Here is a 27,591-nt window from a genome sequence, read left to right on the forward strand (position 1 = left end):
GCCTGTTGTAGCTTTGCTTCCTTCAACATTTAACACTTCACCATTACCCATTCAACAGCAATTTGGATGACAAGCAGTTTGCGCTGTGTCCCACAAATTGGTGTAATTTGGATTCATCCTGGTGTTCATAGATATTTTGTATTTGATATGAAACATCACCATCTGGAGAAATCTTAGCCACACAGAGGAGTCGTCTCCCTTTTACTGTGCTTTTGTTTGCAAAGTTGCCATGTTCTGCTATCACAGACAGGCATACAGACATCAGCATTTTTTTTTTGGTTTTTTGTTTTGGTTTTTTGTTTTTGTTTTTTTGTTAGCAAATATATTGGATGGATATGTTATTTTAAACGTTTCAGAAGGTGAAAGAGATAAAGCACATCTGCTCAACAGCTATGCATGAAATGATATGGAGACAGCAAAGGTTGCTTTGATCAAATAAGGTACTAATTTGGTGGTTTCATCAGGGAACATGATCTGTGTAATCTTATCACAGGTAAACTTATTTAAAAAGCAAAAACTGTTACATAAGTAGTGAAATTTAATTGAATGATTGATCATCCTGAAATGAATCAGGATGAGATTGAAAAAAATTGCATCAGGTTGACATCAGCAATGTGTGGATAAACCAGCATGAATTAATGTGATACCATGAGGTATCTGTATTTATATTTGTACATATGACAGGAGTAAAAGAGAATATCTCCTGGTAAATTTGTATGTCTGTACAGTGTATGTGTTTATGTTTTGTAAGGCTTGTGTCACATTTGATTCCTTTGTTGTTGGTTTTTTGTTGTTGTTACTTTTGTTGCAGTTTGCATTATTGCTTTTTTTGGTGGTTGTTGTTTGATGAATGCAATGTGCATCATTGACTGATTTTGCAGATTTTGCATTCTGTTGATTGCAGCATTTGGAATGAACAGTGTTTTTTTTTTAATGTTTGTTTCAGTGCTTGCCTTGAAATTGTTTTTCTGAAATCATTTTGAAATAAGTTTAATGTTATTGAATATGTCTCTGACTCTTAGTTTATTCTGTTTTGTTTTATTTGGCATTTTACATTTTATCTTGGCTTTGTACTGGTTTTAGTTTTGTTTGTTATATTTTCATTTATTTTAACATTTGAATTGATATATATATACACGAGGGTCATTCAATAAATAAGGTGAATTTTTCGGTATAAGGACTTCTAATACAGATAGAAGCTTACTTTTTTAAAAATTTTTCAACGTAGTCTCCCAGCACTGTCTCACACTTTTCCCATCTGTGCATAAGCTTCCATATTCCCTCAGCGTAAAAATCTTTGGACTGATGTCTCAGCCAGTCGCTCACAACACTTTTGACTTCATCGTCACTTTCAAACTTCGTGCCTCTCGTGAACGCTTTCAAGGGACCAAACAGGTGAAAGTCTGAAGGGGCAAGGTCTGGGCTGTAAGGGGGATGAGGGAGCAGTTCCCAGCCCAGCTCGTTGATGGTCTGCACTGTTCGGGCTGCTGTGTGAGGCCTTGCGTTGTCATGATGCAAGATGACTCCTTCTGACTGATGACCCCTGCGTTTGTTCTTTATGTCTTTCTTGACCTGCCTCAGCAGTTCACAGTAGTTGGCACTGTTCACAGTGCTTCCTTTCTCAAGGAATGAAATGGTGATTGGGCCTTGCATATCCCAAAAAACAGTGAGCATTACCTTCCTCGTGGACTGCTGGGACTTGAACTTCTTCTTCACTGGAGAGCCTACGTGCTTCCACTCCATGGACTGCCGTTTGGACTCAGGCTCATAGTGCCAAACCCATGTCTCGTCACATGTGACCACCTTCTTCAGAAACTCATCACCATCCTTCTCATAGCGGCAGAGACACTGCTGGGACAACTCGACCCTCCTCTGTTTGTGCTCTGGAGTAAGCATCTTTGGCACCCACCGGCAGCTGACCTTCGAGTAGCCAAGGTCATCATGGACAATTTTGTGTGCTGTCACAACAGATAAGCTCAAAGTCCTTGCAATGTCATCCACTGTCACCCTTCTGTCAGACTGAATGAGGTCATTGACTGATTCGATCACCTCAGGAGACCTCACTTCTGTAGGCCTTCTAGGCCTGTCTTCATCCTCAACACTGCTCCGTCCTTCTTTAAACAATTTAGCCCACTTGTAGACATTTTTTCGGCTGAAACATGTGGCACCATACACAGTTGACATTCTCCTATGAATTTCAACTGGTTTGCACCCTTCAGCAACCAGAAACTTGATAACTGACCGCTGTTCAATCCTGGAGCATGCTTCTTGGTCGGCCGTCTTTGTTAATCGCCAAAACTCTGAAAGTTTTTTTTAATCTGCAAAACAAATTAAATCCATGTGAAAAAGAAGTTAAAAAAGAAAAAAAAAGAAAAAGAAAAAAAGAAGTAAGCTTCTATCTGTATTAGAAGTCCTTATACCGAAAAATTCACCTTATTTATTGAATGACCCTCGTATATATATATATATATATATATATATATATATATATATTAAGTTTATTTTATTTTTGTTATTTTCATTTATGCTTATTTTTTCCATTTCTTTTTACATATATTATTTTGATGAATATATCAAACATAAGAGTAATGGGGGCAAATAAATGCATGTAATTGTAAACATTTTGTTTTTTGAAAATGATGCTTGAAGATTGAAAAATGTGAAAGATTAAAAAAGATTTTTAAAAATCTGCTTATTTTGTGCCTAGAATGGTGCCCAGTTCCACCATCCTGTCATACAGTCCTCTTCTGTACTATACAAAGTGGGATGGTAGCGAATGAGACTGAATATAAAGTAAAGGAGTTAGGTGGAAAAAGAATGTATCTAAAAATAAATTGAACGAATTAACCTTTTCTTTGCGCATTAGGCTTGTTTTCATCCTGCTCTCATAAAAGGCAGTTTTTTTATTATTATTTTTTTATTTTTATAAGGCAATACAAAAGGTATAACATTACATAGGTAAATGTGAAGGAGGGGAGGTAAATGAGGGGAGGTGGGAGGAGAGAGAATGTAAGTTACACATAGTTGTGTGCTTTGCAGGAGTGTTCATGGAAGCACCCTCAGAATTTGTGGTGGATGCCAGTGCTCTGGACCCTAAGGGGAAGGGGGAGGTGCAGGCCATCATGACCACCCCCTCTGGCCGCAAACTGCAGATGATAGTAGACAACAAGAAGGATGGCACCTACCCTGTGCTCTACACCCCCACTGAAGAGGGTACGGGTACCTTACCTCTTTTTGTTTTTAATTCTTTAGATATGATTTTGAAATACTCTCTACCATTAAAAAAAAATCTATTCCAGATAGTTGGGACAGCAGTAACTGTTCTGATGGTCATAGGCACAACTTACTATCCATACATAAAATTTTAAATGATGAATAACAAATGCATAAATACATGCTTGTGTTTAAAGGGTACTTTACTTGTCCTTTTCTTTCTTCAGCAAAAGAAGTTGGAAATAAAAAAAATAAAAGGATATTTGTTTTGTTTGAATTATGTAATTTGATGGATTAGATTGGTTCTTTCTGCTGTGTCCTATTTTGTTTTTTGTTTTTTTGTTTTATGGACTTTACATATTTAGCATTGGTGGACACTCAGATCAAATGTTAAGTGAATTGTTAGAGGTTTTTTTCTGAAGGATAAAAAATATCAGTCATTAAAATAATTTTTTGGTATTTTTGGGTGTAGATTATCGTTTGATTTGTGAGGATTTGAGTTATAGTTTGTCCTTTCTCTTCTTGTAATTCCCTTGTTTTGGCCTTTGTGTCTGACTGAGTTAAAAGCAGTATTATCAGTGGCTAACATTTCTATTGTTCAGGACCTCATACACTGGATGTGACGTACGAAGGAATTCCAATTCCTGGAAGCCCCTTCAATGTGAATGCCGTGCCTGGCAATGACGCCAACAGAGTTCGTGCCTATGGACCAGGTGAGGATTATGTCCCCTTCTCCTCCTCCTTCCCCCTGTCATCCCATTCCCCTCACCCATGAATGTTAGAGGCTGATGAATCGGTTTGTTCAGCACAAAAGAAATAGTCTGTCTGTCATCATTTTCACCAGCTGCTGCTGTGTGCTTATTTCCTCAATGTTCTCTGAGGATGATGTCTAGAATTTCTAAAGAGAACATGATCAATGGTATATCCTCTTTCAGGCAGAGGAAGCTACTTTTCTTCCTCTCCATTTCTCACATACACATGCAGACAGCACACAGAGAGTTGTGAGTGCTTTATTGGCGAGGAAATGGATTATGTACACTCATGAAGAACAGGTAAAGAAAGAAACATTGGTAACCACGCCTTCTGGAAGTGAGATGAGGGAAGATGAGCCAACATAATTCAGTTTGTCCCACCCCCCCAACCCCCACCTAAGAACACCAACAAAACAAAACAAAAAACAAAACACCACCACATTTACCAGAAACTTATCTTGTAACTATCTTAGCTGCTTATACAAATAAATGTATCCATACAGATGTTCTAATTTTTTTTCTGGTGAGCATTCAGTGTGATTTTTATATGATGATTATTATTGATATTACTATTATTTTATCGTGTTTTCATATTTCATTTATATTTTATGATGATGTATATAATAATATAATAATAATAATAATATTAATGATGATGATAATAATAATAGTATTATCATTATTGTATGCACAAATTGTGTGTCCTATTGAGCACACACACTGAGTTGTTTACACGGCAGGTCTGGAGGGTGGTTTCACCAAGGAACCAGCGGTGTTCACTGTGGACATGAAGGGGGCTGGAAAGGGCAACCTGGGTCTGGGCATTGAAGGACCCGTGGAGGCCAAGGTGAAGTGTGACGACAACCGCGATGGCACCTGCCGAGTGGAGTACATGCCCACCAAGCCTGGATTCTACGATGTTGCCATATCTTTTGGTGACAAGCCCATCCGTGGTGAGTTTTGGGTTAGTCTGTGTCTGGGATGACAAGCCCATCTGTGTTTAGGTTTAGGTCAGCCAGTGTTTGGGATAAGTCCACGTGTGAAAAATGACTGTTTGATGGACAGTCAGTCCATGGCAGTCTAGTTTCTGTTGTTAAAATTCACACATATCCCCATGCGATAATACTGTGTGAAAATCAGTAGTGTAGTCTCAGATGACAATTTTTATCCCACAAAAAAATGTTTTTATATTTTTCGTCCCACGCCTGAAAATCAACAAACCATTGAAATTGTACTGCTTACCCATCAAGAGTCACAGAATCTTGCATACACAGCAATATATTTTTGTGGTATTTGACAAAGGTGCTGAAGGAAAATAAGCCCTGCGATTACATATCATTTCTTGGTTAATGCAAATTTTCCATTGCGTATGAGAAATTGATAATCAAGCCTGTGATGATGGTGAACATAGATTTTTCCATGACATGTAAAGAACTGATCCAGCCAGTCAACTGTTTCCATGTTTGCCCATCAACAGACTCCCCATTCCGTGTGAAGATCAGCAACCCTGTGGATGCCAGCAAGGTGAAGTGCTATGGACCAGGGCTGGACAGCAAAGAGGTGAAGGCCAACGCTCCTGCTGTATTCACCGTCGACGCTCGGGATGCTGGAGACGCTCCTCTGGAGGTTACCTATACCGATCCTCAGACTGGTGAGCATGATTATGTCTTGGATTTTTCTTATTTCTGGGATTTTGTTATATTTCTGTGAATTTTCATATTAATTTTGCTGGTATGATACTCTTGTCACATTTACCCAGATCACATCTACCCACGTTGGCAACCTGTTGTGCAAATGACTGTAAAGCGCTCAGAGCTTGGACTCTGACCAAGGATAAGGATCCGTATCAACAACATTATCATTTACCAGGATTTGACTTTCTGCTTTGAGTGTGTGTGTGTGTGTGTGTGTGTGTGTGTGTGTGTGTGTGTGTGTGTGAATATGCACTGCACTTGTGACAGCAAATTTAGAACTGAAGTAATGCTTTTTTTTTTTTTTTTTTGCGAAAAAACTGTTTCTGAAACCATAACAGCTTTGTCTGAATTTACTTCCAGATAATACCACATATGTTTTTTTTTTTTTGATGTTTGTGGATTTTATGCTTAAAAAAAAAAGATACATATTTGGGCTTTATATCAGCAAACATGTAAACAATTTCTCTTTAGAAATGATACAGTATTCTTGTATCTTGAATCACAAATATATGAAATCACAAAAACAATTGATGTGTATGCATGAAATCATGAGGTGGTGTTTCTGTTGTCCAGGTGCCAAGCAAGAGGCACAGATTGTGCCAGTGGAGGAAGGCGTATACCAGGCCACGTACGTGCCTCCTGCTGAGGGCAAGTGCAAGGTGGACGTCAAGTATGGCGGAAAACCTGTTCCCAACAGGTCAGCCTGCTATACTTAGGCCTGTAGAGCTGTAAACTGTGTTAGATGAGAGTGCTGTGGAAATGTTTCATTCTTCTTACTTATTGTTGGTGATTGTTGCTATGAACAGCCACATAATTTTGAAATTTCTTCCATTCATTTGTATACTGATTGATAAAGATAAAGAATTTAACAATGATGCTGTTGGAATTGCTGTTGATCAAAACTTCATGACAGAGCTGAACTCCGTGCTTTCTTTTATAATATGTTCTGTTACCAAATTGACACAGACACCAGCAGCTGTGATCAGGAATTAAAACAACCCTCTACAACTGTGACTATATGTCTTTCAGAGTCACAGCTCATGCAAATCTGAGTAGGTTCCTGTCAGGATGGAAAAAATACCACTATGATGATTTATTCTTCTGACTGGAACTGAACTGATTATCTCCCAGTTGTTAGTCTTGATGATAACCTGTATGCCATAGCAAATGTTAAGTGTCTGTGAATAATCTTGCTATTCAAGGGTAGAGAAAATCTTGGGATGTCTGCTTGAATGTTTTTTCATGTGTACTCCTTTTGTCTATATACATATCCATACTTAGTTCACATACCTGTAGGTTAAAGAACGTAAATATGGACATCAATAGTTAAAGCATCTGCACTTACTTGCACATGCACACATTCCTGTCAGGCACACTCCTTCACATTTTGTGCAAAATATTTCCCACTCATTTCTTTCTCAAACATTCATTTATGTGAGGTGTATATTCATATGCTTCGTAGCAGTGAGTCCACTCTTTGAGTGTGGTGCATGTTCAACAAGACCCTGTTGTTATTCTTCTTCTTTATTATTATTATTATCATTCCAGCCCCTTCAATATGCGTGTACTGCCTGGTGTGGACCCCAGCAAAGTTAAGGTGAAAGGTCCTGGAGCAGACAAGAAAGTCTGCGCTAGCATGCCAGCCCAATTCACTGTGGATGCTCGCGACGCAGGTGTGGCTGACTTGGAGTGCATGATACAGGTAAGTGTAGACAGGTGTATGAATAACAAAACAAAAGGGAGAGGATGGGAATGACATTGGAAAGTGTTATTATTAATGGATGGGAGGTGTCAGTGAAGTGGAGGTCTGAATCGGTGATTTATCTCCAAGCGGTTTTGTTTTTTTGTGGAGGTTATGGAAATCAGCGTTTGTAGATAGGCATTGCTGTCACCTGTAATTTTCATTTCTCTGCTGTTTGGCAAAAACTTCAGGATTTATGTCTGAAAACAAAAAGAAGGTGCACATCAAAATAGTGTGTTTAAGTTTCTGCATTTCCATTTGTATGGAACTAATTTTGAACTGGCACTGTTAGATGAACATGTGAGCAAAAAAGCAAGTATCAGAGATTTTGAGTCAAATGGAACCTGGATTTAGCAGTGCAATTGTTGGAAAAACTATTAATTGAAGTATGAGGTTTGTTCCCCAGCTTGTCAAAAAAAAAAAAAAAATTGGACCCTGCTAGCTGGTTTGATCCAAGCAGCAGAGCACCAGGTTGACAGTAGGTTTTTTTTCCTGTTTATACATTGTATTGTAAGTGTAGTCTTTTTCAGAGGTTTAAATTTGTGAGCATACTCATGTGGAATGAAGTTATAAGTTATTTGAAAACATACATCATGCATATTTAATGAAAAATATGTGGTGGTGCTTTATATCTATTGTTATCAACAAAATGTGATTGATTATTGAAAACATGTTCATGCCTCTCAATGTCTTCTGTCAGTCTGCATGTCATTCATTCTCCCCCACCCTCTTTTATTATTTACTTTCACTCATTTTTGATTTTTTTTCCATCACACCTCTTATCCCCTTTTTACACATACTATAACGTGGCCAACTGGTGCAGACTCTGACAGGGGTCTGATTCCTGTCCAATGCAAGCCCCTTGTTTTTGTTTATTCATGGCTTTATTTAATTGTTCATCAATACTAATATTCATTATGTTCTGTGCGTACTAATGTACTTTAGTATATTTTGCATAAGTGAATGTTTTTGCTTTCATATTTTTTCTTTCACCTTCATTTTTCTTTGCCTAGAAGCTCAGATGTGAAAGAAAAGAAAAACATGTTACGCTTATTCCTTTCTTCTTCTTCTCCCTCAACTGTGTTCAGAGTCATAGAGGTGTTGCACAGAAGAACCATTCACCAGATTCCTCCAGGTCTGTTGGTTGTGTGTCAAAATCTGGGTCTGTGCAATTATTCCTTTACCATCCTAAAATAGAATCTTTGTTTCATTTCTCACAGCGCCCAGATGGCACATTCATCCAGCCCTATGTCCAAGACAACGGAGATGGAACATATGATGTGTTTTACACCCCTGAAGATGCTGGTGACTACGACATCATTGTCAAGTATGGTGGAGAGGATGTGCCTGGTGCTCCCTTCAGTGTGGAGGCAGTACCCACTGGAGATGCCTCCAAGTGCAAGATCTTAGGTAATGAAAAAAAGTGTTCATTGTATTGTAAAAGAAATATTGGCGATAACAATAATGTGATGCCTCTAAGTGCAAGATCTTGGGTAATGAAAAAGGACAGTGTTCATTATAAGGGAACAAAAACACTGGTGAAAATGATCTTTTCATGCCTCTAAGTACAAGATCTCAGGTACTTGACCCATTTACTGCTAGTACGTTTTGCTATAGCCTTTGCTGAGAAAATTTTCAGAAAAACAAGAAAAACACACCGATTATCTTAAGTTGTTTATATTTCAAAAAGTACTGATAAGTGTATAAAAGTAATATCAAATGAAAGGAAAATGAACCATGATTTTGTTTTTAACACTCACAGGTTCAGGTAATGAGTCAATCTGACACAAACATTCCATAAAATGCAATTAAAAAATCTGGACTGTCATTCCATCATGTAGGTGCTACAACATCAAGAACAACAGTAAGTCCAAAATCTTCATCTCTACTATTTGCATCTTGAAAGATTTCTTCCAATACTTGTTCAAGGGTTTGGGTTTGTCTGCGTGCAGCCATGGCTTTGCAAACACAACTTGAGCTTCGTACAAGCTTGTAAAACATTCGCCATAAATATGATAATAAGCTGAACATTTTTAGCTTATGGTACTCAGGAGAGAAAGAGCTCTCAAGGGAGCTAATTTGATGGTTAGCAGATTGTCTTTTCTGTAATGCAAGCTGAGAAAGAAAGAACTTTGTATCATGACATATGGTGCACGTCAACACAGCATTGGTGAGCGACAGTTCATGATGTACGCCATTTGCCAACATTGCAGTCAAGTGGTTAAGTTGGACAGTGTTCATTGTAAAGAGTAAAAACACTGGTAAAAATAATCAGTTGACGCCTCTAAGTGACCATTGGTTATGAAAAAGGACAATGTTCATTGTATAGTAACAAAAATATTGGTGAAAATGACTTTGAACGCGATAAGTATCGTCTTTGATTACTTAGAATGTTAATTTTTGGCAGTTGCTATTTTCAAAGAAATTAGAGCGATTTAAGAGGAATGATTTTCCACGTATAAATTTTGGACAAAGCAGAAAGTAATGCTGTTGAGGGTATTTATTTGTGTGTACCTTGATTGACTTAAGTAGCACTGATAGCCTTTAGGTGCTGCATGACATTTTGTTCGTGAGTTCATTTTGTTCATCAGTAGCAGTACCAACAATCATATTCATAGTATTAATAGTATAGCATGACATTTTGTTCGTGAGTTCATTTTGTTCATCAGTAGCAGTACCAACAATCATATTCATAGTATTAATAGTATAAGTAATGGCCACAGCAACAAAAGCCATCTGCTGTCATCATTTTGATCATCATCACTTGATTTTATCCACAGCTATACTTTTCATGATTGTCTAATGTTTACTTGAATGGGCTGCGGCTGTATAGGTGAGCTTTTACTGTTAATGGCCATTTTTCATTTGCCATTTAGGCAGCTTCAGTCTATATTCACAGCACTCAGATCCAGTCTGAAAGTTGCTGAAACTCTACAACATACAGCAAAAACTCTTCAGGTTTGAACTGGGAAGATTTACAATTGGTCTTTGGATTTTTTAATTTCTTTATTAATTTTTTTTTTTTTTTTAGGTTGGTGAACAAAAATAGTTTGTGATGGTAAAATTGTCATGTTGAAATATAACAACACAATCACACACACACACATACACACACACTCACACTCACACTCCACACAAGTTGGAAAATAATTATCTGAAGCCGTGTAATCTATTGAACAAAACAAAAAAAACATTAGTGTACATCAGAATAATATTTCTGAATGACAATTTAGACACCAGTGCATAGTGTACAACTTTGACCTGATGCCTTTTTTCATTGACAGATGGTGCTGACAAGGTCATCCCGCTCAACAAAGAAACTGTTATCAGTGTGGATGCTCCTGACGCTGGGAAAGGCAGCATCACATGTCGCGTGCGATCACCAAGCGGCCGCGACATTGACGTCGACATCGTGGACAATGATGATAGCACCTACAGCATCGCCTTCACGCCCGAGGCCCCTGGCGAGTACGACATTGAGATCAAGTACGGCGGAAATCTCATTCCCAATGGAAAATACACGGCTGAGGTAGGTCATACATTGATTAAAAAAAACGGTGTTGGTTGATGGTGCTGAGTTTGCTGAATGGAAGAGGTTGGGTGATGGTCTTGTCTGTGTTGAAGTGTGATCCAAGAGGAGAGTGATTTGGATCAGTTGGATATTACCTGTGTGTATGTCTGTAGGTTAATCTTCATAAATGTGTCAGGAAGAAACAAAACACTGTCAGTAGATTTAAATGAATATTTACATAAAGGTAAAAAAACAATTTTTCAGCATACACCAGAGGCATATGTGGTAGCTGCAATATTGTTGTGACTCATTTGTACTTACAGAGCCTGTGTAATAACCATGTTTGTTTTCACATAGAAAAGTACATTACTATGCCTTGACCTAGTGTTTTGTGGGAAGAATTTGATGGTGGGGAGAGGGGAGGAGATCTGTTTTTATTCTTTATAAAGAGGTGAAAGCGATTGGGGCAGGATTTAATTTTCTGTTTGCTTGAAGTGTTAGAGTGTCTTCAAGTGCTCCCCGTAAACCAGACTGCAGGGAGAGAATAATTAATGGGCACGTGGATGTTTGTGCTTGCGCTTGCCTGTGAATTATTATGATGATCATTTGCATATGTGGTGTCTGAAATTAAGTGTATGCGTGCTTAGATTGGAGGCAAGTGCTGAGGTAGGGAAGGGGTGCGGGGGGGGAGGTTGGAAATAAAGTGTGTACATGCCTGCAGAGAGGGAGGTGGGGGAGGGGTGGGGGATAGGAGTAGAGAGTGTGCCAGTGTGTGTGGTTTCAAGAAGAACCAGCTGTCACTTGTGAGTGCTGCCCTGTCTCCCTGTTTGTGTAGTCACTGGTCTGTCAATTGCCTTCTGCTTGCAGTTGGTCTGTCTGTTTTTCCCCGTCACTATGTTCTCTCACTCTCATCCATATCCATACATCTGTCAATGTCTGTTTGTCTCCCTCCCTCTCAAACTCAGGCTCTATTTTTGTTTTGTCTCCTCCTGTCTATCTGGCTCTGGCTCTTCACTTTCTTTCTCTGTCTTCTACCTCTCTGTGACTCTCTCTGTCTTTCCATCTCTCCCCAAGGTCTCTGGCTCTTTTCTTTTTCTCCCCCCCCCCCCCCCCCGTCTCTCTGGCTCTACCTTTGTTTGCCCTCCCCTGTCTCTCTGGCTCTTCCTCTTTGTCTGCCCCCCTCTCCCCATGTCTCTCTGGCTCTTCCTCTTTGTCTGCCCCCCTCTCCCCATGTCTCTCTGGCTCTACCTCTTTGTCTTCCCCCTTCCTCCCCCCCCACCCCTCCCCCCCATTTCTTGCTCTGGCTCTGTGGCACTGACTCACCCCCTCTCTCTGGCTCTAGCTCTCTTTTTGTCTGCTCCCTCTCTGTGGCTCTCGCTCTTCTCTGTCTCTCTGACTCACACCCCTCTGTCTGGTTCTAGCTCTCTTTTTGCCTGCCCTCCCCCCCTCCCCCCTCCTCCAGCCCCCTTCTCTATCTGGTTATGAATCTCCTTCTGTCTCTCCTCTCTCTATGGCTCTTCTGTTTGAACTTTCTCTCTTTGGCTGTTGTTAGGTCTCCCTCTATCTGGTTCTGGCTTGGCTGTTGTTCTGTCTCCCTCTCTGGCTCTGGCTGTTGTTCTGTCTCCCTCTATATGGCTCTGGGTCTGGCTGTTATGTCTCCCTCTGTCTGGCTGTGGCTGTTTTGTCTCCCTCTGGCTCTAGCTCTGGCTGTTGTTCTGTCTCCCTCTCTGGCTCTGGCTGTTGTTCTGTCTCTCTCAGTCTGGCTCTGGCTGTTGTTCTGTCTCTCTCAATCTGGCTCAGGCTGTTGTTCTGTCTCCGTCTATCTGGCTTTGGCTGTTGTTCTGTCTCCCTCTCTCTGCCTCTGGCTCGGCTGTTGTTCTGTCTCCCTCTATCTGGCTCTGGCTCTGGCTGTTGTTTGTCTCCCTCTATCTGGCTCTGGCTGTTGTTCTGTCTCCCTCTATCTGGCCCTGGCTGTTCAGTACCCTCTCTGCAGCTGGTGCTCAGGATCTCTTTCTGTCTGTTTTTTTTCTGTCTGTCTTGTCACATTTCGCGCACATGTGTGTGTGTGTGTGTGTGTGTGTGTGTGGTCACATGGGCCACTTTTGTATCTTCTTAAAGCCCTCTGTTTTGTCTCTGACCTGCCTGTGGGTCTTGTTGCCCTCTTCCTCCCCACACTGCTCTTCCAAACCTTTCCTGCCAAACTGTCTGTGCCCACATCAAGCCCTGTTTTTGGATGTTGTTTCCTCTCCCTATGCTTTCCCTTTTCATGGCCCTCAGCCTCTTACCTCTCCTTCCTCCTTTCCCCATCTCTGTCTTCATCCACCACCCAGTGTACCAGTCTTGTTTTTATGGTCCCTGTCAGCAGACTTTGGTATTCGTGGATTGCAGTGGTGTAAAAGTTGATGTGTGCCAACTGTTTGTCTGTCTGTCATGATCTGGCACTGACTTGTTGTAGTAGGTTCACATAATGCTTAGACATCCCTCTGCTCTGGTATTCCAATGATACGGATGTTGGGTGCAGGTGTGCGTGCATACACTGTTATGGATGCATACATACACACATTCATGCATGCACACACACACTACTTAATGCATCATTGATTTTGTGTGTGCGTATCTAAACATATTTTTACCTGGCCGGCGCACACGTGTGTATATTTGCCTGTGGATTTATCTTTGCAAACACACACACACACATGCACACATGCATGAACACACTCACAGACACACAGACAGACACACAGACATAGACACACACACACACACACACACACACACACACACATTATTTCATTCTGCTTTTGTTTTTGGATGATGCTCTCATCACTGCCACATATTTATTGCATAACTTTCGCATAACTGAAACAAATCTGTTTTGCATATGGTGTTTGATGAGGGGTAATTATATCAAGTGCGTGTTGGCAAGAGAAAACCTATCCCCCTTGCATCTCCCAAATCCCATCTGAAGTGTGATATTGGCTGAAGATCAGTCTCATCAGAAGCTCTTATATGACAGATCAAGCTGCAGCATTACTATTTTTTGTCTGTTTGAGAGAGAGATAAGCTCAAATATTGAGTTTTGATACTGTGATTTTGTAGCGAGGTTGAAGCAAGATATTTCAGATTGATTTGGAAAATTTGTATTGTTTGGTGTTGTCTAAGCTTTGTCAGGACTGTGCAGTAATTTGCAAGAAACTGTTTGTCTTGATAGGTGGACACATTTTTTGCAAATACTTTGATCAGATCAAGTTGACAATTTTTTTTTTGTTTTGTTATTAAGGGAAATGTTAGTACTTTGTGTTACGTTTCTTCAATAAATACTCCTCTGGACAATAGGTAAGAACAGTTTATAAAGTCAAACCTTTATGTGTAAGTTTCACCAGGTAAGAATATGGGGAACTTCTCATACACACACACACACACAACAGGTAAATTTTTTCATGACATCTGACCAAAGTCAAGAATGAAATGGTTTCTAATGGAAGATTGTTTTTCATTCTACAATAACTATTTTGGGTGTATCTTTGAGACTGTTCCAGAGTTTGAAAAAAAAAGTCCATCAACAGACACTTGTGAATGCTAAGGTGTATATGTACATGTGCATGTGCACGTATGCATGCGCCAGAACAAGCTTATTAGAAACCGTGGTCTTTCTAAAAACAGCATATTGGGGAGTTTCTTATGAAGTGAAAGGATGGTGTTCCACAGCAAGGAGATATATAATCTCGGCACCTTTTTTTTCCTTTTTATGTAATTTTTGCCCTTTTTCTGTTATCTTTTCATTATGGGTTTTTTCTTTTTAAAAAAAATATTGCACTTTTTAAAAGATTACTATCTCTTTTGAATTATTTATTCTTAAGAGCTTTATTATTATTATTATTTATTTTTGTAAAACCTGTACATAAAATTGAAAACAAGTCTTTTTATAACATCTCTGATCACTTTGTTTTTGATATTATCTTAATATATTTTCTTTGAATACTATTTCTTTTTGTAAAGTCTCTTAGCATTCCTTTTTTTTTTATATATCATCTTTTCTTTTTATCAAATATCTTAGCACTTCTTTTTTTCTTGTATTATCAGCTGCCACAGAGTGTTCTTCTTGACCTGTTATGTTTGATGGTAGATTGTGAAGCTCTGTGTGATTGCCAGCCATAGGTGTGAAAGAATTACTTTTTTTTTTTTTTTTGGTTGTCTGTTGAATAGGAATTTACTGTCTGTCTCTATGGCTCTGTTTTTTCAATGTTGAAGAAAGAGTTGAAGGATATAAGAGTTTATTTTATTTTATTTTATTTTATTTTGTTTTATTTATTTTATCTTTTTACAAGGAAAGTAGTTAACCTTGGATGTGGCTTGAACATTTTCTTTTCTTTTCTCACTCAAAGGAATGTGTGTAAAGTTTGTGTTTTGCTTAGTTTTTTGTTAAGAGGAGGAAAATGAGGCCCGATTCTAGAGCAAGGTCAGAGTTTCGCCCTATTTCCCTTCTCTGTTTGTATTCTTGCTTCCTTCAGGTCTGACAGGCCGTGATTTTCTGGGGTTTGCATAAAGCCTCCCTCCTCACCACCCCTGCCAAACCAGCCTATCATCTACCATTTTCCCCTTGAAATTCTCTTTCCATCAGCTGTGGTTCTGTATTTTCTTTCCACATGGGGTTGACTTTTTTTTTCTTTCTTTTTTTTTCCCCACAAGAAATTTGCTGCAGAGTATGTTTCCTTCCTCAGCAATAAACCGCTTATTTGGGTTTAAGAATTGCTCCATCAATGATTGAACTAAGAAACAGACCTCCAGATTTTCAACCTCCATCCTCCCCCACCCCACCCCCCTTCTGCCCCCACCTCCGCTCCCCCCTCTTACCTGCAGTTTTCCAGAACTATTTTGTCTTTGTCAGTTTCTGTTTTCTTCCCTGATTGTTTTTTCCTTTTGACTAATCTCCTGCTCTCCTTCCTTGCTGCTGTGCCCCCCCTCCTTCTCTCCCTCAGCCCTCATCCCTCTCAACCTCCCCCACCCCCAACTCCTTCCTGTTTGTCTGGAGATCTGTCTTGACTGTGTGCACAAGCCACATAGTTTTGTATTGGTGGAGGGAAAAAACACATGAGGAAGAAGGCATGTAAATTACGCTTTATTCCCGGCCTTTCATTTATGTCCCTGCTTTTTTTGGTTATGTTTTTGTCATTGCTTCTGTCAACATCTGGTGCTGCTGCTGCCCACCCCCACCCCCTCCAAAAAGTTTCATGGTTGTTCCTGTATTTCTTTTCCCTCGTGTGTACATCTCTCTTTCTCTCTCTCTCTCTGTGTCTGTCTCCCCCCTCTCTCTCTTTATGTCTTTCTTTCTTTTCTCTTTCCTCGCACTTTAAAAAGAAATTTTCCTCACTACCTGCCCCCAACCCCTATCCCCCCCTCTCCACCCCCTCACCCCCCACCCACACACATACACACACAATGTCCCCCATCCCCGAATAAGAAAGAGAAATCCTGTACCTACACTCTTCCCCATCTGTCAGTGTGTGTCTGTCTCACTCTGCTTCTCCACCCCAGTGAAGTTTTACAATTTATTCCTTTTTTCTCCTCCCCAACAGAAGCTGGCGTTGTTATTATTATTATTTTTTTTTTTTATATTTCATTGCTTCCTCCACCACACCACACTTCCTTCACTGTGTGGTGTTACTCATCCTCGGAGTTTTCAGTATCACCCCTCCCTTCCTCTGCACTTCTCCTCCATTTCCTCTCCCCCCCCCCCACCACACACCCCCCCCCCCAACCCCCCTCTTTCCCCCAAGAAAACACCCATTAAAAAAGGGAAAAAACACGCGAAAAAACACACCCATATTTGTTGGGGTTTTTGTATCCATTGCTCTTCCCCTCTACTCTTTGCTTTGTCAGTTTGTGTCTTTTCTGTAAATCTCTCTTACCATTCTTTCAGTTTTACAGTTAATGGTCCTTAGTTCCACCTACTTTATATGTGGGTCATGAATTTGTGGGTAAACTGCATACAATATGTGGGTCATGTTTTGCGTGTAAGCTATTTACAATATTTAGGTCATGTTCAAATATTTTGAAAACTACTTACAATGTGTAGGTCGTGTTCTTTTTAGGGTAAGCTACCTACAACATGTGCTTCCTTCTCTTTCAGTGCCATGAAGAATAGCTGTCAGTTGTTTGACTGACAGTAGATTATGCATAGTTTCGAAGGACAGTGTACTCGAACAAAAGATGCAGCATTTTTTTTTTTTTCCCCCTAATTTGGCGCAGAAACTTTGAAGGAAAGACTGTTGATTTTAAGACTTCTCTGTGTAGTTTATCCACGGTCATAGACTCCAACCAAATTAATTATTGTGCAGTTAACAAGTACAGCATGGATAGGACATAAGTTTTATATGCTATTTAATGATTGATTTTTATTAATCCTTTGGTATCCATTTTGTTGTTTTTGGGTTCACATGGAGCAAAGATAGTTGAAATTTCAGTTGTCAGAGAATCGTTCTGTTTTCTGTCTCCTCTGTCAAAGACTGGCAGCCTGTGTCTCTTTGAGATGTTTGTTTCTCTCCTGATCCTCACCTCTCTCTTCCACAACCAACCCCACCTCCCTCTCCTGTCTGTCTGGGAATGGAGATCTGTCTGAATGTATCCACCCCATCCCACCACCACCCACCCTCCGCTGTCTGAGGAGAGGGAGAAGAATGAGACAAGAGATGCTGGCGCACAGTACAGGCAGACATGGAAAAAGTGTCTGATTTATTCTCTGGTTCTGCCCAGTTAAAGGGGCCCCAAGTGTACAGTAGGAGGAAGAGAGTAATGAGTTGTGGTGGCGGTGGTGGTAGGCTCGGTCTGGGTGTGCATGCCAAGGGGGTGGTAGTAGTTGTTCAACTTTGTAAAGTGTGACCGCCATTCCTGACATAGCAGGCAGTCTGCTCACAGTAGTTCTCCTCCCCTTCCCTCCCCTCCTGTCCCTCCCACCAGTGCCTCTGAAGCAGCAGTCTTAGGGGGCAGCTTACTGTGTGCTTCCTGCTGTGTAATTACCTGTGGAAATTGGGTTTGTCTAACTGTGTTTAGTGAGGGACCAGGGGGTGGGGGAGGGGGAGAGGGTTGGATGGAGAGGTGGCTGGTCTGCCTCACTCACCACATCCTCTCTGTCCACTTCCCATTCTCTTTTTCTCTCTGTCCATGTATGTGTGTCTGTCTGAAGTCAACCTTTGTCCCTACATCCCTGTAAACCCCCCACACCCCCAGCCTTTCCCTTCCCCTCCATCTTACTACCTTCTCCCTTTGTGTGTGTTCCAAATTTTCTTTGTTTTTGTTTTTTCCTCTCTGTATCCCTCTTCCTCTTCCTATCTCTTCTCAGTTTCTTGTCTTCCTTGATGCTTACTGCAGACCTCCTGCCAAAGAAGAATGAGACAGTCAAGACATCTAAATGTTTTTCCTGTCCTTGATGTTTCAAATTGTCAGTTGGTCCAAGTTTAATCAGAATTGGTCCAGTGGTTTACAAGATATTATTGTACACACTCAGAAACCTCCATTCACAGAGTGAAACTCACAAGCACAGACACATGAACATGAACACACACACACACACACACACACACACATGCACACGCACACGCACACGCACACAGTACAGTGACGCACATGCACGCACGCACGCACACACACACACACACACACACACACTACAGTGACACACGTGCGCACGCACACACACACACACACACACACAAATCCCAAGTTCTTATCAGCTGGTTGAGTCTCAAAATAACATTGCTGGAAAATATTTTCTTTTGCTTTGGGGATCTGCGTTTCTAAATCTGTTTGTTATGTCATTCTTTAGAGTGAGAAACAAACAAAAAAAAATAGCAACAAACATGTGAGGTAGAAGAAAACACACCCAATTCCTCTGGCTCTTTAGTCTTGCACACCCCCACTGTTTCTCCCTCCCCTTGCTTTCTTTCCTCTGTTTGTTGTCTCTCCCCTGTTTGACGAGGCACCACTGTCTGTCTTTTACTGTGGTATTCCACTGTGTTATGTATGCTATTATGTAAACAAAACAATATTGACACCAAAGGTATAAAGGAAAAAAAGAAGGGAGAAAAGAACAAGAATGGGGGAGGAGGGGGCAGATGGGGGGAAGGGGTTGGGGGGAGAATAGGAGGAAGGGTGGGGGCCAGAAGAATGAATATTTAGCCGTGGTGTCTGCATTCCTACAGTATTTGTGTGCAGTCTTTTTGTTCATCGTTGATGAAAAAAACAATTATTTTTCATGTTTTATTCTTGCATTTGAATAGTACTATGTATTTATATACTGCATGTTTATTTGTTTTTATTATTTTATGTCTGTGGCTTTTTTTTCTTCTTTTTTGTTTCCTGAAAGGATCATGTCATGTTCAGAGACATGATCTGAAGGTAACAGACTGATTGGTATGACTCAGGTGTTAGGTCATAGTGTCTGGAAGGAAAGATGTGTCACTATTGTGATTGCTTTTTTGTTGCTGCTGCAATGCATACCTTGGAAGTCCATTACTCTTTCTCTCTCTTTCTCTCTTTGACTATCTCTCTCTCTCTCTCTCTCTCTCTCTCTCTCTCTCTCTCTCTCTCTCTCTCTGTGTGACTCTCACTACAACAAATGAGGAACTGCAAAAAACAAATGCATAATTGATAAGGAATGTTTCCAAAATATTTTCTTTTTTGATGTAAGTGGGGGAAAAAAGGAATGAAAATCTGTGCAGTTGATCCCTCAGATGCTTATTGTAATCATGTAGTTACTATCCTTTATTCAGACTCAAATATATACTCTTTTAAAAAATTTTTTGCATTTTTTGTTGTTGTTTTATTAGATTTTTGATTGTTTTGTTTATCTTATTACTCTTTTCTGTTTTATTGCACTTTTTACCCGTTTTCTTTGACCATTATTGTTCAGTCTCTGTAAATTTACATTTTATTTTTCTAGGAGGTGAAAATACAGAACAGGAGTTTGGGAGTTGAGAAAGATCTGTTTCCGACAACAAAAGAAAGAAGAAGAAAGAAAGTTGCTTAGCAAAATGCATGTTGTAAAAGAAAAAAAGCAACAAACATCAAAGAAGTGCAACGCACAAAAAAGCTGTACTTTTATACAAGATCAGTCAAGTGAAGCAGAAAGTCATGTTCTGTCTATGTGTATATAAGCTGTTTCGCATAAACCTTTCTATTTTCTCTTGGTATAGCCCTTTTCTTCTTCGTTTTTTAGGACTTGGGAGGGGTGAATACACATGAGGCAGCTTTTCAAAAACAAAAAAAAAGTATGAGTGAGATCATGTGGTTTTTGCATGTGGGTATGTGCATATGTGTGAAAATTGAATGACTGACCATATATTTGCATGTGCATGTGGCAGAACGTGTGTATGTGTAAGAATGCACAGCACATTTTCATGCTGCATGTGTGTATGTGTGTGGCAGGGTGTGTATTTTACAGGTAATTATGTTCTGTTCTAAAAAAGAGAGGAGGAATGGGTGATATCAACATGCATTTCAGTGTGTGTTTATGATTTTGGTCATGTGAAAGCTACATGGAAATGTGTTGATGCGCTTGGAAAAAGGAAGGGGGGGGTGGGGGGGGGGGGGGGGGGGGGGGGGGGGGGGGGAGAAAAGAAAAAGAAAAAAACACACCAACATTGTTAGTCAGTTTGGTGTCTCTGCCGCAGAAAAGCACCAAAGGTCAGTTCTGAGATCTGTGCAAGTCTGGAGAGAAAATGGGAAAGGGGAAACTTTGGTATGCTGTCCCCAACAAGGGCTGTTGCGACTGCTGCGACACTCTTTTCATCTGTCCAGATAATGAAAGGCCCATTTCTAATCTGTGTTGATGGAACCAACTCTTGTTCCAAACATTATCCCTTACTAGTTTCGGCTAAGAGTAAATTCCGAGTCATTCTGATGACATCTAGCACACTTGACTTAAAAAAACAACAAGCAATTAAACACATTTTGAATTAAAAACAACTACATACACACACAAAAAAAAGGATTCACACCTGTCTTTTGGAGGGTACTGATGTGGCAGTGGCCCCGATATGTTTTTCACACGAAACCTAGTGTAACAGGGAAGTCTCTCTCTCTTTCTCTCTCTGTCTCTCTCACACACACGCGCGCACACACACACACACACACATACACCGGTATATGCGCAAACATAGACACATACAGATGCACGAACACATGCTTGTGTGCGCGTGCCAACACACGCACATGCAGGCGGGATCTGTGTCTGGCCACTTGGGCCACTGGCCACTATATGCAACAAAAAAAGCCCTAAATATTGTGTGTGTGTGTGTGTGTGTGTATACATTTGCGCAGAGATAAAGTCAGCTGATGATGGGTAATACTTTGATGGCTGCAGTTTGTGTATGTTATTTAGATCTAGGATCTATAGCCGCAGTACAAAAAATTCATCTCCATTACCAGCAGAAAATATTTTTGTTTTATTTCATTTCATACCAGTTTCTAGGCTAATTTGAAACATTGATCTTTCTTTTGTGTGTTCATGTGCTATTTAAAAAAAACAAATTGATATTGACCTCTGCAGAACAGTAAAACATTTGTACTTCCTGCACTGTTATTGTGGTTTTGTAAATCTTTATTTTATTTTATTTTTTTAAAATCTGTCAGCTTCAGGAAGGGCTTCAACCCCTAGACCTCTCAGTGAGGTGTCAACTTTCCGTCACAACAGGGGATAAATACTATTCATTATTATTAATGATAATTACTAATCATTCTCCTGAGCACGCCAAACAACTGCCTGGCTTAACTCAGTTGCAGGAACAGGGTGAAGAAAGAAACTTTTGGATACAATTAAAACTCTGTGACAATGAGATGTCTGTACCATGTATAGCCTAGAGGTGATGCTAGCTTATTCCTTATGGCTTGACCAATTGTAAGAATTCTATCTCTCTCTCTCTCTCTCTCTCTCTCTGTCAATGCCGGCATGCCCATCCAGGCTGAAGAGTGTATGAAACAGGGGAGACAATCACAGCAGGGTTTTAAAGATGGCCTTGCAGATAACTGTGCTGCCACCTCTCTTCTCTTTTATGTCTTCAGTTTTTCACTCCCCTCCCCCATCCCTCACCCATCACACCATCACCACCACTACCACCACTTCTCTCTAACCCCTCCTCATCCTATGTCTTGTCTTTGTCAGAATTCTTCCCCCCTGCCCCCTCCCCGTGCACCCTCCCCCAACCATAATCTCCTCACACCTACCCACCCATCCATTCGCCTCTATTTGTGTGTTGGCTGAAACATATAACCTCTGAAGGAGCAGACTATCCTTATCAGTCACCCCAACATGAGTTAAAAAAAAAGTGAGGTGGTGTAGAGAAGGATAAGAGTGTTACAGGGAAATGGAGAGGAGGAGAAGGGTAGCAGGAGAGGAGGGGGAGGGGTAGCAGTTAACATACTCTGCAAGTGCTTGTTTGTGTGTGTGTGTGAGTGTGTGTGTGTGTGTGTGTGTGTGTGTGTTCAGTGTACATTAGCATGCATTAAAGTTCTCTCAGGTGTGTGTGGGTGTGTGTGTGCGTGTGTGCGTGCGTGTGCGCATTTGTGCATGCATTTATGCACCCTTATGGATGTGTGAGTGAGACTACATATGTGTGTTTGTGTGTGCATGCATACATGAGAAAGAAGGATGAGAAGTAGACATAGGGAAGAGGCAAAGAGAGAGAGAGAGGAGAGAAAGAGCACATCAGAAGAGAGAGGGGGTGATGGTGGTAAGAAATCTTTCATCATTGCACAGTTGCTTTGCAATGGACTCAACTGCTTGTCTTCTAGTGTGACAAGATTGCAAACAGCATTTTAACACTTTGGCAAACATATCAATTCACAGAAGCAGGCATGTGTCTAACATTTTATGCCCTCCCTCAGTTGCAGCAAACTCCACCTCCCCTTTAAGATCCCTATCATATTTAGAGTGGCCGTGGGCAGTCCCAGAGATAGAAATAGCTCCGCCCCCCTCTTAGGCTGAGAGGGAAGATTGGCAGCATTAGGGAGGAGCCAAGTCTTCAGACAGTTTGAGAAAATGAAAACAGTATGTTAACTCACAAACATTGCCTAGAAGAGAGGGATTGCTGGTTCATCCGCACCTAAGAGCAGATTATCAGTACTTTTTTCCTATCCTGTGATCTGTCAGATCAGCCATTCATCCCCTCTTGGAATCAGTTATTGGATAGTGGCAAAGTTGTCACCAAGAAGTCCATTGTCCTTACTCTGAATCAGTCAGTTCTGTAGTTTGTGATTAACTTGGTTAAAAAGTGCTGGGATCAGAGCTTCATTGTGATCAAACTGATTCAGAAAAGAGGAAGAACAGAGAGAGAGAGGGGGGGAAAAAAGGAAAAAAAAAGAGAAAAAAAAAAGAGGAAAGATTCTGGGAAAACATCTATGCGATTGACATCATCTTGTTGGTGTGAGTGAACGAGACTGTGGCTAATTGCTGGTGGGTTCCTTGTTCAGTGTGGTGTGCAGCCATCCTCAGCTGGCTTCATTAATCTTGGGAGATTGGCACCGCCCAGAGGGGGGCAGGCATTGAAACAGACCGTTCACTTTTTCTTGTTTCACTTATCACTGGATTGAATTGACAGCAGGTATGGTTTCCTTCCACTTCTTATTTATCAATATATATTTTTCTGTATTTTTTTTATATTGTTTGAGGGGCATGGATGCATGTGCAGTTCAGTGTATAAATATGTTGTATTAAATCACACTGTTACACACAACAAATGGAAAACCATGAAAGGAGTTTGGGGGATGGCAGGAAGGGGGCTTCTTACTGGAGCCACCATCATGCTGTGTAATATCATCCAGAGTAGCGGATTTAGAAAATGATGAACAGATGGGAAATGTTTCATCATTGATTTGCGTAGTTTTGAGGGAGTACTGATTTCAATGTTCCAAAAATATGACCATTTATTTTTTGCATTTCTGTATCCCAGTGTGTTTGAAATGGGGTTGCAAATTTGATTAATTCAGAGCCACCACAAAATTTTCTGCCGGTACATTTTTGTTAGGTGGTTGTTTTAAAACAGTTTCTGGGTATACCTCATTGATCTATTCAGAATGAGATTTTGTGTGCAGATGAGTTCATATAGAGAGAGAAAGGGTGTGAGAAATCTAGGGTAGAGTTTATGCTTACGAGATTAATTAGATTTTTGGGGGCGTGGGGGGTTTGGGGGGGGGGGGGGGAGGGGGGTTGGAGGGGGAGGGTGTATGTGCAGGCAATAGAGGGGAATGGCCCCTGCCTTAAGTACCCCCTAATATAATTAGCCATAAAGTGGTGTTATTTAGATATTTTTATTTCAAAGGAACTGGATCTTGATGTTTCTGTTCAATTTGAAGACTTTAAACATGCTTTTGGTCTGTGGTTATAGGGCTACAAGAAACAGTAAATTGAGTCGTCTTTTTCCTGTGTTTCAAATAACTAATTAGAGAGTACACTTTCAATCTGCACCAAAGCCTTTTCATCCATTAGTCCATGAAATTCAGTCCATGTTGCACTGTACGTATATTTTAAGGCTCAGTTGACTTCTGTTTTTTCAGTGGTGTGACAACATGCTCTACTGCTAATCTAATTATACCATCTCTCAGATTGACGGGGTTTTTTGGTTGTTGTTTTTATCTGGTGAACATTGAAATGGGAGTGATGGGCACAACAGTGGAGTCGTTAAAATGTTGGACAATCAGTCTGAGGGCCCTGGGTTTGAATCCCAGTTAGAGTGCCTGGTGGGTTAAGGGTGGAGATTTTTTCCAATCTCCCAGGTCAACAGTTGTGCAGAACTGCTAATAACTGGAATCCCTTTGTGTGTGTATACACATACAGGAAACCAAATATGCATGTTAAAGATCCTGAAATCTATGTCAGCGTTTGAAGGGTTATGGAAACATGAACATACCCAGTGTGCACACCCTGAAAACAGAGTATGGTTCCATACATGGTGGGGTAACATTTGTCTTCATGGAAAAACCCACTCATGCATATGAGTGGGTGAGTGAGTTACAGGCCATGAATGCAGAATAAAAAGAAAATGGGAGCAATCAGGTTTTTTTATATTTTTATACATAATGGGCATTGACAGCCACATGGGCAGATTCAGAAAATTTGGCTGTTCTTCCGGGCAGCTGTATTGCTTGCTTTCTGGCTTCCTGTTTTGTTTTTTTAAGTTCTCAGGCTTACTATGATTGATTTTTTTTTTCAAACAAAAAAAACTTGACAAATGAAGCAAAGAGACAGGTCTGACGTTTACCTGAAGTAGGGTCAGGGTGGCTGCATGACCATCAAGAAGTCAGTAAGGACAGTTCGTTGACATTGGAACACAATCTGTCCATATTTATGCCAGTGACTGGTCTTGATGTCAGATGATTCAACAGTGTTCTGAGTCGCACACAACTTGTGGAGTTTCCAGTTGCCTATCCCTTTACCTTTTTTTTTTTTTTTTTTTTTTCCAGTTTGTGTCAGTTGTCTTCTTGTCTTGTGGTCGTGTGCTTAAATCTGTGCTTGATGGAAATGCACACACACATACACAAAAATCTTAAAAGCAAGCAACCTATTCTCTCCGAAACAAGTAACCTATTCTCTTGCCATTATGATTTCTTACACCTGGTCTAAAGTATTTGAATATGTGTGCTCTATTGTACCATTTTAACAACTTTTCTTTTCATATATACAGGTTTGTATAGTTGATATCTAAAGCCAGTATCCAGTTTTCAGGAGATACACCAAATTTGTCAACAGTTGGGCATCATTTCAGATGACTTAGGTTTATTCAACTGAAGTAATGTTGCTGAAACCCCATTGCAGCAAGCTTATTTCACTAACTGTCATGCACAATGATAAATAAACAGTCCCAGAAGAGTTACAAAAGTGATAAGGTGGTGTACATCTTGAGCTGGAGGTTGCCTTGACAAGGATTCAGTTATCACTTGTGATAGTGGTGTGAATTAGCACCTTAGTAGGCTGGAGGGGCTCAGCGGAGAGCAGACAAGGCATTGGGTGTCTGTAGGTGTTTGATCATGTCCCAGACAGAATGGCACCAGTAGCTAAGTGGACATGGTTCCAGTAATGTGTTTGTTTTTTGTGCTTGGTTCTGTCTTAAGTGTTCACAGTTATGGAGTTTAACTGATTGAACTGCCTATATAATTATGGTATGGACATGCAAAACCTGTTGTCCAGCTGTTTACTGGATGCCTTGATCACTTGCAGCTTGTAGTTATACCAGTACACTTCTGTTGCTGCTGGTCTTCCCACATAAGTATGCTTGTCTGTGAGAGCCATTGTCAAGTTCAGTGCATCAGTTTTTCTTGTTCAAGAACATCTTTTTGTGGTTCTGTATCATCAGTCTATCCCCCCCCCACCCCCACCCCGCCCCCTCCACTCATTTCTCAGCCAAGGAAAGATTCTGCAGTGTATTATACACACATGTATACACAAGCATGTATGCAGACATATACAGACGAGCATGCATATGCATGCATACATTCAAGCCAACACACATACAACAAACAAACACACACACCACACCACACCACCATCAAAGAGACAGAGAAAGAAACTGGGCACACTCATCCAGATCCCAGCAGCAAGAGAACCATTGACTCAGAAGTGTTTACCATTGACCTGGGGAGCTGGAGTGGTGACAATGATAAGCACTGACTTGCCGTCTTTAATGAGGCTGTTAATGAGAGGCGGACTGCTTGGGGAGGCTGCATGGCAACTGTCTGGGTTGTCAGGCTCTCTCTGAGTCCTCAGCTCCTATCTCTCACAGTCTGCCTCATGCCTGTTGAGTTTCATCACTGCCTTGGGCTTTCAACCTGGTCCTGGCTGTGACTGATTTATGAGTGGGGAATTAACCTTTTTTGCAGCTGATAAACTGCAGGGTGATGATGCTTGATGGCCTGTGGGCTCCTGTCTCTGCTCGGTGAATGGTTATGGGGTTGTGAGTTGTTGATGACCTGTTATTATTTTTTTTTTTTTAGTGATGATTTCAGTGTTCATATCCTTCAGGGTGTGAATTCTTCTTCTTCTTTGCACCCCAACCCCATTCATTAGGTAATGATGTGCAAATGTTGAGAAAGGTGGATTAGGGGTTTTCCTCTGGTTGAAGAACTGTCAGATTATGTGGGGTTTCCTAGCTTCTGACACTCTGGGACATGCGCATGCTCCCCCCCCCCCCCCTCTCTCTCACCTACTTATGTGCCACCTGGCATTTGTTTTAAGTTAGGTGTCTTCAGCCCCCCCCCCCCACCCCCACCCCCCTCCGTACTCCTTTGCATCTCCCACCCCATTACCACCTCACATCCTTTCTCTCTCTCTCTCTCTCTCTCTCTCTCTCTCTCTCCACACCCCCCCCCCCCCCCCGCCCCCAGCCTTAAGGCAGTGATAAGAAAGAATTGATACCACTGGTCCAGTAGAACCTGGTGATCAGATCTTTTAGACCAAAGCTGGAAGACACAGACCAGAAACAGTTCCAGAAATCAACAACAGTCCTGCCAGTACCAAGCCATTCACTTTCAAGTGACTGAGACAGGGAGTGAAGGGGACTAAGGGAGGGGAAGGGGGTTACAGAGTAATAAACAGGTGAGTTCTTGAAGAACTGGCCTGGAATGCAAAGGATGATTTATGGGAGGTGGATGGAGAGGGGGTGGGATGTTAAGGGGATAGGGTGAGGAAGGTGG

The 27,591-nt window shown here is 40.9% G+C and overlaps 1 protein-coding gene across 4 annotated transcripts in view; it reads left to right on the forward strand.

Annotated features, from left to right (window-relative positions):
• LOC143284634 (filamin-A-like) overlaps positions 1-27,591 on the forward strand; it is a 200,330-nt gene that overhangs the window by 121,518 nt on the left and 51,221 nt on the right. For all 4 annotated transcript variants that reach the window (XM_076591504.1, XM_076591507.1, XM_076591505.1 and 1 more), the window contains 8 exons: positions 3,040-3,213; positions 3,816-3,926; positions 4,706-4,918; positions 5,443-5,616; positions 6,233-6,356; positions 7,208-7,361; positions 8,621-8,810; positions 10,685-10,929. In XM_076591504.1, coding sequence (XP_076447619.1) covers positions 3,040-3,213; positions 3,816-3,926; positions 4,706-4,918; positions 5,443-5,616; positions 6,233-6,356; positions 7,208-7,361; positions 8,621-8,810; positions 10,685-10,929 — 1,385 coding nt within the window. The remainder of the gene's footprint in view (positions 1-3,039; positions 3,214-3,815; positions 3,927-4,705; positions 4,919-5,442; positions 5,617-6,232; positions 6,357-7,207; positions 7,362-8,620; positions 8,811-10,684; positions 10,930-27,591) is intronic.

The sequence above is a fragment of the Babylonia areolata genome, chromosome 8 (assembly GCF_041734735.1).
Source record: "Babylonia areolata isolate BAREFJ2019XMU chromosome 8, ASM4173473v1, whole genome shotgun sequence".
Taxonomy (NCBI): domain Eukaryota; kingdom Metazoa; phylum Mollusca; class Gastropoda; order Neogastropoda; family Buccinidae; genus Babylonia; species Babylonia areolata.